Source organism: Prunus mume, linkage group LG8 (genome assembly GCF_029339155.1).
Source record: "Prunus mume cultivar Tortuosa linkage group LG8, ASM2933915v1, whole genome shotgun sequence".
In the NCBI taxonomy this organism is placed as follows: Eukaryota; Viridiplantae; Streptophyta; class Magnoliopsida; order Rosales; family Rosaceae; genus Prunus; species Prunus mume.
Genome location: NC_142705.1, coordinates 12,617,917 through 12,630,714, shown reverse-complemented (window position 1 = coordinate 12,630,714; position 12,798 = coordinate 12,617,917). Strand labels below are relative to the sequence as shown.

The 12,798-nt window shown below is 36.2% G+C and overlaps 1 protein-coding gene and 1 pseudogene across 4 annotated transcripts; one reads left to right on the top strand and one right to left on the bottom strand.

Moving 5' to 3' along the window:
• Positions 1 to 3,461: 3,461 nt before the first annotated feature.
• On the top strand, positions 3,462 to 4,906 carry LOC103339511 (uncharacterized; annotated as a pseudogene).
• A 2,321-nt stretch (positions 4,907 to 7,227) lies between these two features.
• Positions 7,228 to 10,758, bottom strand: LOC103339432 (uncharacterized). Of its 4 annotated transcripts, XR_001678313.2 has the most exons (4): positions 10,340 to 10,758; positions 10,161 to 10,236; positions 8,288 to 9,328; positions 7,228 to 8,176 (listed from the first exon to the last, which is right to left on the bottom strand). XR_001678313.2 is itself a non-coding variant. In XM_008242728.3 (3 exons), the coding sequence occupies exon 3, from the start codon at positions 9,283 to 9,285 to the stop codon at positions 8,872 to 8,874; it is 414 nt and encodes a 137-aa protein (XP_008240950.1). In that variant the 5' UTR covers positions 9,286 to 9,328; positions 10,161 to 10,236; positions 10,340 to 10,751; the 3' UTR covers positions 8,657 to 8,871. The 4 variants fall into 4 exon arrangements, 3 of the variants coding, with proteins under 3 accessions (XP_008240950.1, XP_088899550.1, XP_088899549.1); XM_008242728.3 differs by lacking the exon at positions 7,228 to 8,176 and having other exon boundaries at positions 8,657 to 9,328; positions 10,340 to 10,751; XM_089043424.1 differs by lacking the exons at positions 7,228 to 8,176; positions 10,161 to 10,236 and having other exon boundaries at positions 8,657 to 9,328; positions 10,340 to 10,752.
• Between the last annotated feature and the right edge of the window lie 2,040 nt (positions 10,759 to 12,798).

Here is a 12,798-nt window from a genome sequence, read left to right as displayed (position 1 = left end):
ATATATGCACACCTTGAGGAAAAATCAAGAAAGTCTTCAAATAGTCATTCTTCCACAACAACACAGTTTTGACTTTCATCTCCAATTGGTCTCGTACTAAAACTCCACCAAAGAGTCTTATTTCCGTTGAAAACAAATTATTTGCTCTGGAAAGCTGAAAATTGAGAAAATAATGTAATAAGTCCTTTTTAAACCAAATTCTCCTAAAAAAAAACTAAGTATAAAGAGTACATAAATGCGTAAATTTATGGACTTATCACATATACTCAGTAGATTCTTTCATGAGCCTCGCAAGCCACACTTAGATGCCGCCATGAGCATTTTGAGGTATTTGAAAAGTACCCCAGGACAAGGACTATTCTTTCCTGCTAAAAATGAGATGAAGTTGACAGCATACTGTGATTCAGATTGGGCGGGATGCCCAACAACACAAAGGTCAACAAGTGGCTATTGGGTATTTCTTGGAAATTCTTTGATCTCATGGAGAACAAAAAGACAAAAAAAAAAAAAACAGTATCTCTTTCTTCAACAGAGGTTGAATATCATGCAATGACAAGTACTTAATTACTTGGTTGCTTTATCTATTGCAAGACCTGCAACTCCCAGACCCAGGACCAACTACTTTACATTGTGACAACCAAGCTGCGTTGCACATATCCGCCAATTCAGTGTTCCATGACAGAATTAGACATATTGAAATGGACTGTCATTTTATCAGGGATAAAATTTTGGATGGAGCAGTGATTACAAGATATATTTCATCTCAACAAGAAGTAGCAGACGTGTTTACAATGGCCTTGGGAAAAGAAGATTTTTCGGCTATGGTGTGCAAGTTGGGAGTTCGCAACATTCACTCTCCAACTTGAGGGGGTGTTGAGAAGTCAACTAAATCCCAATATATTAGGGACTGAGTGATTAGCCAAATTATATGTAATTGATTATACATGATTTGCTTTCCTTTATTAGTCTCTTGATTGTAGGAAAACCTGTGTATAGATACCCTTTACATTGTAAAGAGAATTACCCAGTAATCAAATATTCTTCCTTTGATTAAAATTGTACATGCTAAGCAGGCATCCGCAAGTTAAGTTAGGGGAAGCATATCAGCATGACACTCACCCACACCTTGTTACTCTTGTTGAGAAGAGAAAGAGTGTCATTCCTTTTGATAAGACAGAGCACATTCTTTCTTGTCAAGCATGTGGTAAACCATTTGAAGGATTGGTCTGGGAATGTTCAGAGTGCAATGTCAATATCCACCAAAATGGTTACCGTAAATCCACTCAAGAATACAAAAGTGATAGTGTAACCATCTCAGCTGATGTAACAGCAGCAAAAGATTCTTCAACAGATTCTTCAGCAGCAAAACATTCTTCAATAAATTCTTTAGCAGCAAAAGATTCTTCAACAGAAAGTGTCTCTGATGCTGATGTAACCATCTCAGCTGATGTAACAGCAGCAAAAGATTCTTCAACAGATTCTCCCGCAGAAGGTGTCTTTAAATTTCATTCTGGTGTTATGCTTTTGAGGTTATAACCTAACATTTTCAAATATGAATATGAATTATTTGTTACCCATAAAACTGTGAATCCGTTAGCTATAGGAGATGGTGATGATCTAGAAAGTCTAACTATGGCACATATTTTTGTGTTATGTTTGGTGTTTGCAAGAATATTACATTAAATTATTGTGTATTAAGTTTGCATGAACGATTACACTGAAGGAAGTTGAGGTTACACTCCAAAACGTTTTAAGTCCATGCTAGGGCCTGAACTTTTACACCCCAAAACCAATGGGCAATGGGAGAGTAGCACAACTCTTTATAATCTCATATTAGGTCTCTCAACTTTTCAATGTGGTTTATTACACGCATCTTGATATCTGAAAATTTAACAGAAGAAAATAAGTAATCATATATGCATACTAATTCTTCATTTCTGTTTTTGACATTTATGTGCCTGCATATTTGATTTAAGTTTCATTGATCATGTTAAAGAAGGGGTTTTGTATTGTTAAACAGCCATGCACAATAGACATCACAAAGGAAACAGACAGGACCAAAGAAAACGTCCCGTATTAAATACACAAATTCTTTAAAAAAACAAATACTTTTTCCTTCGAAAAAGAAAAAGAAAAGGATGAACTAGCAAAGAACTGCAATTGCGCGTTGGAAGCGCTTCGCGGGCCTAGGGCCCCCTCCTGCCCGGGTTGGCCTGTAGCCCTAGAAATGCCCTAAGGATAAAGGTCCATGCCCATTAAATGGCATCTCCTTGTTGGTTGGATCAAAATTAACTTGGGAGTTTCACTAAAACACCTAAAATGGGAGTTGAAATTATAAAAAAAATCAAAGCACTATTTAAACATATAAACACACCCAAAATCCATCATTACACATACTCAAAACCCATTTATAAATACACCCAAAAAGTTGACTTTGGGGTTAATTTTGGGTGTGTTTCTATGTTTAAATAGTGCTTGGATTTTTTTATAAATACATGTCTAGGATTGGGTTTATTTATAAATTTGTAAATTAACTTTGACGGCTCAGTCCGAAACAAGAATCCACTGAGTTCGTCATACATGATAGTGATCGTCATGTCTTACTTGCAAGTGCGAATAAGATAGCTGAGACTACTATCAATGTGGCAGAGAGCATTGCTTTTTGGGATGGGCTTGTCCCATGGCCACAACCGTGAATGGCGAAAACTTTTTGTTGAGGGTGATTCTAAACTTATCATTGACGATGGCCTAAAGAAGATTTTGACTCCTTGGAGTATTCAAAAAACTATTCAAGATATTTGGAAGCTTAGATCATTTGGAGAATCCATTCGCTTTCAACATGTTGAGTCACGAAAAGAATTTGGGAAGAAAAAAAAAAGTGATTCTCTTATGGCTAAAGAAAAAACAAATTGGCGTGGCTCTTTCTATTAGATTATTCTCAAGTTAAGTATGCATAACTCCAAACTAAATATATGTAATTCTTCACATTTGTATTTTCTTAAGAACAAAAATTTAGTAATGGTCTCTGAATTATATTTATATTAATTTGGTTGAAATTATCTGTTTATGGCACTTTCTTCTACTTCTAAAAAGGGAGATAAGTTGTGACGTAAGAACAATTCAATAGAAACTGCTGCGGAATCTCAGTTTTAGTTTGGATATTACATTCTCGAAGTAGAGTAGAGTTTTGGAATATGGGTTTGGTAAAGTTTATTTAAAAGCACGAAAGCATCTGACCTTGAACAAGAAGGAGCCAAAGAAAGAAAGGGATCTTTATGTGTTGATGACAAAGAAAGAATATGGTCGCCCGATTTTCTGCTATGGGTGTGGTGACCGAGTGCTCGGGCCGGGCTACCATTGCAACATTTGTTGGGGAGGCAAATATTTCCATAAATCATGTGCCGAGCTACCGGGTGAGATCCACCACCCGATCCACCGCAAGCACCCACTTACTCTTGACACAAGTGACAGGGAAAAGAGTTGCAGTGCATGTCATCAAGATTGCTTCTGGAGATTCACATACAGATGTTTCCAATGTGAGTTCCACATTGACCTCCAATGTACTTCCAATTGGGGCAACATTCTTGACTGTCATGACCACAAATTCATCCAACTAAGGAAGCCTGCGAAATTAACTTGTGAAGCCTGCGGCATTGATAGTACTACTAATATTTATGGCACCACCTTGTACTCATGCAGCATCTGCCAGCTCCTGGTCCATAAAAGTTGTTTATGGTTACCAAGCCACGTCAAAACGGCCCACCACCAACACCGCCTAAAGCTCACCCGGTGGTTTGAAGATAGTTTCCCAAAAATCCAAAATTTCTGTGACCTCTGTTATGGAAACATGGACAAAAGCCGCGCGGTTTATTATTGTGAACATGAATGTTGCAGTTTTGTCGCCCACAATAGCTGCATAACAATACGTCTTGAGGATGTTAGCGTTGATGATGATGATGATGATAGAATAATCAGCAACCAAATTGAGTTGCAAATCAATCACTTCAGCCATCCACATGTCTTATTCCTCATCAATAGTGATCATCAAGATAATGGTGATGATGATGATGATAGAATAATCACTTGTAATGGCTGCATGCAACCCATCACCAAAATTGATGCCTTTTATAGCTGTACAAAACAAGAGTCGTTGTGCTCTTTCTTTCTACATACAGCTTGTGCACAGATACCTAAAAAGATTTGTGTCCCATTTTTATTATCTGACCGATTTGAACTCCATCCAAGGGCTCATTCGATTAGTGGGGTGTTCAATTGTTTGATGTGCGAAACGTTTGGCCAAGGCTTTGTATACTCTCATGGTATATTTAACCACATTGACCTTCACTGCACTATTCTATCGAAGCAGAAGGCTCTTAAACATGAGGCTCATGTTCACACCCTCCAGTTCAACAGAAATTTTGAAAACACTTATTAATATAGGGGTTGTGGCACTTTTGAAAAAGAGTTTTGGTTCAGTTGTAGGAGATGCGACTTCCATCTCTGTTTTTCATGTGTTAAATTAGCTCATACAGTGAGGCACAGGTACGACAATCAACCTCTCAAGCTCACCTATGACAATGTTAAAAACGAGTTAGATGAATATTATTGTGAAATATGCAAAGGCAAACGAGATCCCAAACTCTGGTTCTACTCCTGCTCGGATTGTGACTTTGATTGTCATCCTTATTGCATTCTCGGGAGGCATCCGCAAGTCAAGTTAGGAGATAGTTACGAGCATCCGAATCACCCACACCCTGTCACCCTTGTTGAAAAGAGGAGGAGTGAAATTCCTTCCGATAAGAGAGAGCGGATTCTTCCTTGTAAGAGGTGTGGTCGACCTTGCAAAGGATTGGTGTTTGAATGTTCTAAGTGTAATATAAATTTACACGTAGAATGTCTTGACTAATTCTAATATTTAGTGGAAATTTTAATGTCTGATTTTTCAAATTAACTGATTCTCATTTTATATTTTGTACTTACAGTCTAAGTTTTAAACATGGATATAAAATTGTTAGTTACCGATATGGTCATGTGCATGTTAAATATCGCAAACTTCCTACAAAACTCCTGAATATTTCAACTCCATCTTCATACTTGGACAACTACACTCCACATTGCAGCGGTGTGGGCAGAAATTCTACCTTCTAGAGGTGATAGTCCAAAGTCATAAGTAAGTACGTTCCATATAAGATCAAAGGCACAACTATGTTCAATTGGCTTTGCATAAGATCAAACCCAAACTGAACACAACGTAGGATCCTGATTACATTCGACGAAAGCGAAACTGGTCCGATTAGTTTGACTATGCAAAAGCCTTAGTCTCTCTTTGAGGTTCTGCTTTCTTTATAAATAAATAAATAAATAAATAAAAGAAAGGGATAATCTCCTACTTGCGGTTGAGTTCAAGAATCTTCGTTGTCATAAGAAGCAATCAAAGCGACTCTTTAGTGTTAATTAGTCATGTCCACTCCTTGTAGAAGAAGACGAAGACACAACAACTTGAACAAAATTACTATAAAAATTCAAAATCCCATTACCTATAAAAGCAAGAAAGCATCAGCGATGTTTTATTGAGAGAGCGAGCTTCCTTCCTTTCTGTCTCTCTCTCTCTTTCTTGTTGCTATAACAGCTACTTCTACATTTCTATTTCTTCACAGCCATTGATTTGTTGATCCGTGCAGAATTCGCAGTTCATCCTTTTCTCTCTTTTTTTTATATTTATACAAATAATACTGTGGATTCTAACACATGATCTCAATGACAAGGATAACTACTCTTAAGCACTTGAGCTACAAGTCTTTTGCCATTCCCAGTTCATCCTTAATTTAGGTAACGTACGGAAACACTCTCGTGATATATATATATATATATATATATATATGCATTTCAGTGCCGCATCCATTGATGTTCAAGGAAGAGTAGAAGGATGTTCCCTTGGTTTTTTGCTTAGCGTGTGAGGTCCCAGTGCTTGGCCCAAGCTACAATTGCAAACAATGTCATTTATTTTTATTTTTTTGCAAGCAATGTCTATTTGAATCTAATTTATGTTTGTTTGAAGTGTACACAATCTCGGCCATCTCTCTGTCTTTAGTTTGACTAAGGTAATAAGTACGTCCATGCATGTAACTAATGGTGGTCTCACATGAACGATTCTACACACGTGCAACACAAAAACCTCTGATCTCGTTTCTCATAATTTCAACAAAATAATGGAAAATTGGCTAAAAGAGGTATTGAGGACATTTTCGCCAACTCCTTAATGAAAAGGAGAAGGTGAATTTGAACCAAATAAAAAGGAATGCAAGGGAGCTCCAAAAATGTCCTCTATGACCAAAAATCAAACGAAACGACTAAGTTTCTTGGAAACCGGTGTGGCATTTGCCGAAGAGGCTCTAATGCCCAAGTTACACTTGAGAAATTCAGGAGTTCCAAGTTATGCGACTTCAAATCATGTAACTCAAATAGTTGAAGGCTTTTGGATTATATGTGTCTTGTCTAATCATAAACTGTCAATGGCCATGGATATATATTTTGTTAATGGTAAATTTCGAAGTAACGTATGTTAGATAAGAAATATGCGCCGGCAAGTTTCACAAGTTAACTTTGGATGTCATTTGAGGCTATTACTTGGATTCAAACGAATCTAATGTTTTGTTAGATGAACCATGTTTGGCAGATTTGTAGTTGATTTTGCGGACTACATAATTATACTGGAAAAAAAAATGTTAAACATGGATATCTTCTTGTATGCACAATCTTGGTCAGCACCTCTTCGCCTCAAGCCATCAGCATCAACTAATGAAAGCCAAGTCACTGGTGAATGCCAAAGGTATGGTTAGCAACTAGACAAAGACTAAACAAAAGCTTTGGGCTGCGACATGTCTCCTAAAATTTCAGTTCTATATTGCATAAGAATATATTACTAAAAGAAACTGATGTCAAATCCCACAAACTCTGTATAACTGAGATGTATCATCTCTAGCAAGGCTCGGATATAAGTTCCCGACATCTTCTGCGGCGTCGCTCATTTGCACCATAAATTTTGGTGGCTATGAATGAAGAAAAAAATAACACCCATGAATTCTAAAACGGATTGGATGAAGAAACACTCTCAGAAAAGAAGGCTGTCAAAAGCGAAACTCATTATTTCACCCTGTATTCTGATCTGTAAGCTATATGGCACACAATGTGGGGCTTTTAATGTGTGCTAGCTGCAAAAACTACACATACAAAAGGAAATTATACAACAGTGCTAAACTTTAGTATTTAACGTGTTTGTAATCCAAGACACTGGTTTTGACTAGACTCCTACCCGAAGGGCATTTCATTGTTTGTCCTTCTAAGCACTTCAACGGCCACAATGCATACCCTTCTCGTGGGATAATAGTAGTGTTCCGGTTGCACTAAACCATCTAAAGGGTTCTTGACAATAACCACTGCATGGTATTTCAAAAGTTTAGTCGAAGTGACAAAATGCTTCTAAGTTCTCGATGTGACAGTCCAAGTAAGGAATAACTTTGTTTCGTATAGATTGGAGGCACACGTACGTTCAATTGGCTTTGTAAGATCAAACCTAAACTGCGCATAACATAGGATCCTAAATACACTCGACACAACTAAACATAACACATAGGATCCTAAATACACTTGACACAACTAAACATAACACATAGGATCCTGAATACACTCGACAAAAGTGAAATTGCTCAGATGCCAATTTGTTACCTAAGCTTCAGCTTTATTTGGATTACCAAAACAGGTGCACACTTGATATCGTGTTTAGATCCCCTATGCATGTGCAGAGTATTTGATCAACATCATCATTATTTCCAAGGGAATGTAGAGACCAATTTCATTCAGGCATCTAACCCAATCTATTCCACAAATAGGAACCAAAAAGGGGATGCATATAGATTTCTGTTTTGAAAATGTTTGTTTTCCATATTTGTCAGAACATCAGGAGAATGACTATCAATCACACTTACCTATATATTTTAATCATTCAGCCATGTAAATGAAATCCATGACTCTAGCACTGGCAACTTAATAACTTAAAAGAGTTAGTATTGTAAACTAAAAATGAAATCCGTCACCGTTGAACTCACCTGGTTTTCCCTTGTTGAGTATTTGAGTCTCCTCAATTATCATCTGCTAGAAGAGCCAACACCAAACACATCTGTTCACGTGTTCATAAGAAGTAATTAGTCTCTGATCTAATCCATTTGCTGTTAGAGAATTCAAGATTATACCATGGAAACCAACTACAAGGGCCATATCTTTAGCTCACATGTTCAAGTAATGCGCAACAAAATCCAGTGAACACTTGTAATCCATTGTGAAGGCCATTATCTCTATTCAAGACTTCAGGTGTATGGGTCTATTTCCAGGTATAAAAGTTTCATTTTGTGAGCTGCCTGAATCGAAGCACCAGTGTATTCTGCTGGTGGAATTTGGATAATTTGAAAGCATGTATACTCCCTCCCTAGCTATTTTCCTTTCCAGGAAAGAGAAACGAATATCCCCAAATCTATTTTCCTTTTCAGGAAAGAGAAATGAAGAACGAAAAATGAAGGCAACCTCATCTAAGTTCAAGCAAAATGAATGCTGTCAGAGAAAATTTTTGTAAGGCTAACGAAAATGTCTGTGGCTAGTAACAGAAGCAAATAGCATGGCACAAGTGAATATTTCAAAACCTCACAATCAAAATCATCTGTTCGCAAAAGAAAGAACTCAGAATTTATAGAAATGTAAAACATATAATGAAGGCAATATAAGGAATGATAGGTGAACCAACAAAGCCCTTCTCCATGCTTCTGATTTATCCATTGATGGCAAAGAAGGTGTGCAACTATCACAACAGCAAAACTGAACTCATTTGCACTGAACACCAGCTTCAGCAGCTCGGTGAGGCTTGTTTTTCCGCCTACTCCCATTTTGTCGGAATCCAACAGACTTTGTCGAGTCATCAAGATTTGATTTTGTTTCAACGTTTTTATCCTCTTTGACTGATTTTATATTTTCTTTTACCTGAGCAGACCTCTTCCTTTTCCTTCCATTCTCTATGGCAGATTGGTTTTTCATGTCTTTGCTAGAAACATAAATTTTTGCATCCTCAACATCTTCTGTCTTCTGAGCTTCTTCTCCTTCTCCAATATCTTCCTTTAATGGTTTATGTGGCCTTCCTCTTCTCCTGTTTGGTGGAATCCTCTCCTCTTCACCACTTCCAGGATCCTCACGAACAGCAATAATGCTTTGTTTCTTCCCTTTACCTCTACCTCTACCCATGGTAAATAAACCTCGTGAAGAAAATTCCACACTAGAAAAATTTCTGCAAATACAAACAAATGATTTTAGAAGCAAAACTCAAAATGAGTAACAGACTAAACTCCACTAATCAGCGTGCAAAGTTTATAATACAGAATACCAGTATTAAGGTATCCACAAGCAGAAGAGGATTAAAGCAAATCCACATCAGCTTCCAATGACTATTAATGAAACCAGTATATATATATATATATATATATATATATTTGAGCTAAAACTGAGACCTTTAAGGAACAGGAAAATCCTAAAGCTTACCTCAAAAAGGTACTACATAGTACAAACAAAATCAGAAAGTTAAAGTCAATCATGACTGCCTCTTTAATTCCTTACACTATCTTTGGTTTATGAGAAATTCAATTGAGAAGAAAAAAAAATGCAGGCTCGAACCCTTCACCCCTATCATTTCAATACCCAAAAACAAAACTGCATCTTTGATGCTGCCAAGAGATTCTATTATCTAGTGGCTCTGACTCAACTAATTCAAGCATTAATCAAGCCAGTCCAGAGAGTTTGAAAGGAAAATATATGGAAACACTAGAAAACGGTAATAAAGTATCACAAACCAGCTAAACCCTTTGTAAACTATATTCAACCTGAACAAGGTATTTATTAAACTTTGCAGATAAACAGGAAAGGGCAATCACTTTTGGATCAAACACCATTCTGGCTTCACTTTCAACAATCCAAATCAGTAATTTCAAGTTTGGCTGCTAAAACATTGCAAGACAGATTACATAAAATATGTTCAATTTGAAACTTACGACTTAAGATGTTTCCAGATTATGAAGCACTAACTCAACCCAAACACGATAATTAGTCTCGTTGAAGTAACTCACTTTGATTTTTCAGGTCCCAAACAGAGAGAAATCCAGGATTGACGAAAGCAATTTATTTTCTTTGTCTACCATTAATCTTCACAGAACAAAAAACAGAAGCACTCATATTAGAAAACCAAAGCGTGACAAAGTACATATGCAACATAGAGAAGAGCGAAGCAAAGAAGAATGAAGCTGACCTGAAAGCAAATATCCACTTTCTGCATCTTATTGGCAAAACCCATTTCTCGCAATCTGATTAGAGCAATCAATAAACTAACAAAAACCCAAGAACCAAATAGGCTGCTTTCTATTACTGGCTTTTCCAACAGTGAAGTAGCAGAAGCCAAAAGAAATTGAAAACTAGGATCTGAATAACTAGTAAAGAAGACCCAGATCAGAGAATCATGTCATCAAAGAGAAACGTTAGCACAAATATTATTGGAGCCTGAACAGATTAATCAAAAGCAATACTGAGCTTTTGAGAGGTTAGCTAAAGAGAGGAGGCAGAGAGAAAGAACTTGAATAGAGGAAGCGAGGAGAAGAAACTGGTGAGAAAGTAGTATGTGAGTTTTTTGTTTTTTTTTAATGTTTGTTTGTTTGTTTTTTTTTTGTCCTTCTCTCCACAGTCCGAGGGTCATATGTATGTGTTAAATAATGATCAGTATTATATAACTAGCATTAATGTTTTTTTTTTCCTCGTCAAATAGCATTAATGCTTAGGTCACGATGGAATCCAGTTGAATCCAACGTGTATATCCTTTTTTTTTTAATATAAATAAATAAATAAAAATTCACACAACCTCTACGAAATTTACGAAATTATCAGTTTTTAATTTTTTAAGTGCTATTATTTTCCCTTCGTCTCATTTCTCCACCCACCATATAAATTTGAAAAAATAAAATCTTATCTTTCCACCGGCCTATTACTAAAATTCTGTTTAAATTTTAATTCATTTAAAATGTTAAAAATATTCATATCTTATTCATATTTTAATTAACGTTATTCCTAAACTCTTCACCTTCCTCTCACTTAAATCTCTCTCATCCCCATCAACCGTCTCTTTTTCGATTCCTCTTTCCCCATTTCTGGTTTGATCTCCAAAGACGGGGCTTCACCGGGGACATATTGTTGATCGAGAAATTTTTAGGAACCAACCCATACGTATCCTTTTAACTAAAAATCCACCTATAAATTCCTTTACTTTTTTCTCTTTGAGTACAAGCATAGCTTGCATCAACCTTGGAGGGGGAATCATTTGTTGGGTTTTTATTTTCCTTCCGACAACAAAAAATAAAAGCACTCTGCTACTTTCTAGCGTTTTTCAAAAAAAAAATTTTTTTTTAAATTTGTAATTTTTTATTTCGAGTTTCGACTCACGTGATAATACAAATTTGAATTAAAAGATTGCTATTACCAATCTGCTCCATTAATTTATAGCCAGCTGCTAAATGTTTCTTCAACAATGGGCGAATAATATAGTGAAGAGAGGGTCGAAGGGGAGGAGGAAGAAGAAGAAGGGTAAAGGGTTTGCCAATTAATTGGGAGGAGAGAGAGTGGGAGCAGTTGAAGCTTTATTCATAAAGTTAATAAAAATATTTATTAATGACATATTGCTTCAGATGTCATAACATTATTAGTCCGTAGTTTTTTCCCTAAGCCCTTAGAAGTCATTGTACAAGGTAAATTTGTCTTTAAAATTTTGAGGATAAGGTGAATGGAGAAATAGGACAGGAAGTGAAAATAGCAGCACTCAAAAAAAAAATTCACGCAACATGTTATAGCCTTTTTTTCGTCAAGGATTGTCATTCCAGTTCATTTTGCACTTTCAATTTTATCTTTGTAGTTGAATTTTGTCAGTGGGATCAGCAGACATGGGCTTAAGAGTATCTCCAACCGATACGTCAAAAAGTGTCAAAATATTTAACGGCTAGAAATAACATCTTACATCACTACAACTGAATTGTCAAAACTAATGTAGAATAAAGGCTGGAGGTTTACTTTTGACATCTCAAAAGCAAGATGTCAAATGAATATTTTATTAGTTTTTAAAGACAGCTGGATGTTACTTTTATTTATTTATTTATTTTTTATCTTGAATGATTTGACTGTTACAATAATTATTTATTTGACATATCGTGTGAAGTGTAAAACTGTGCAAATGTCATATTGCCACATCAGCCATCAAATTTAAATTTGATGTTTGGTATTTGATAGCCAAGTCGGTTAGAGCGGATGTGCTCCCTACTAACAATTTAAAATTTCAATACTCGTAATAGATTTTTTTTTAAAAAAAAAAACCATTATTTACTTTGTATTGTATACACAATGACCAAAAATATGTTTTACTTTAAAAAAAAAGTATATTAAGCCAATGACTTTGAAGAGTATTAAACTCGAGAAAACAAAGCACCTCATTTCAACAATAAGAAGGGCTTAACGATATGGATGAAGCAACCTTACCCACAGGTAGAAATACTTGAGTTATGTTCTAGCTAAAGTATGAGTGGAAGCGTTTCTGGTGGCGTCAATAACATTTCTAGCTAAAGTATGAGTGGAAGCGTTTCTGGTGGCGTCGATAACATTTCTAAAAGGCCATGACCATGGCCATGGTGTATGCCGGTTGCAATGGCCTTCGCTGCTAGGCTTGGAAGCTAT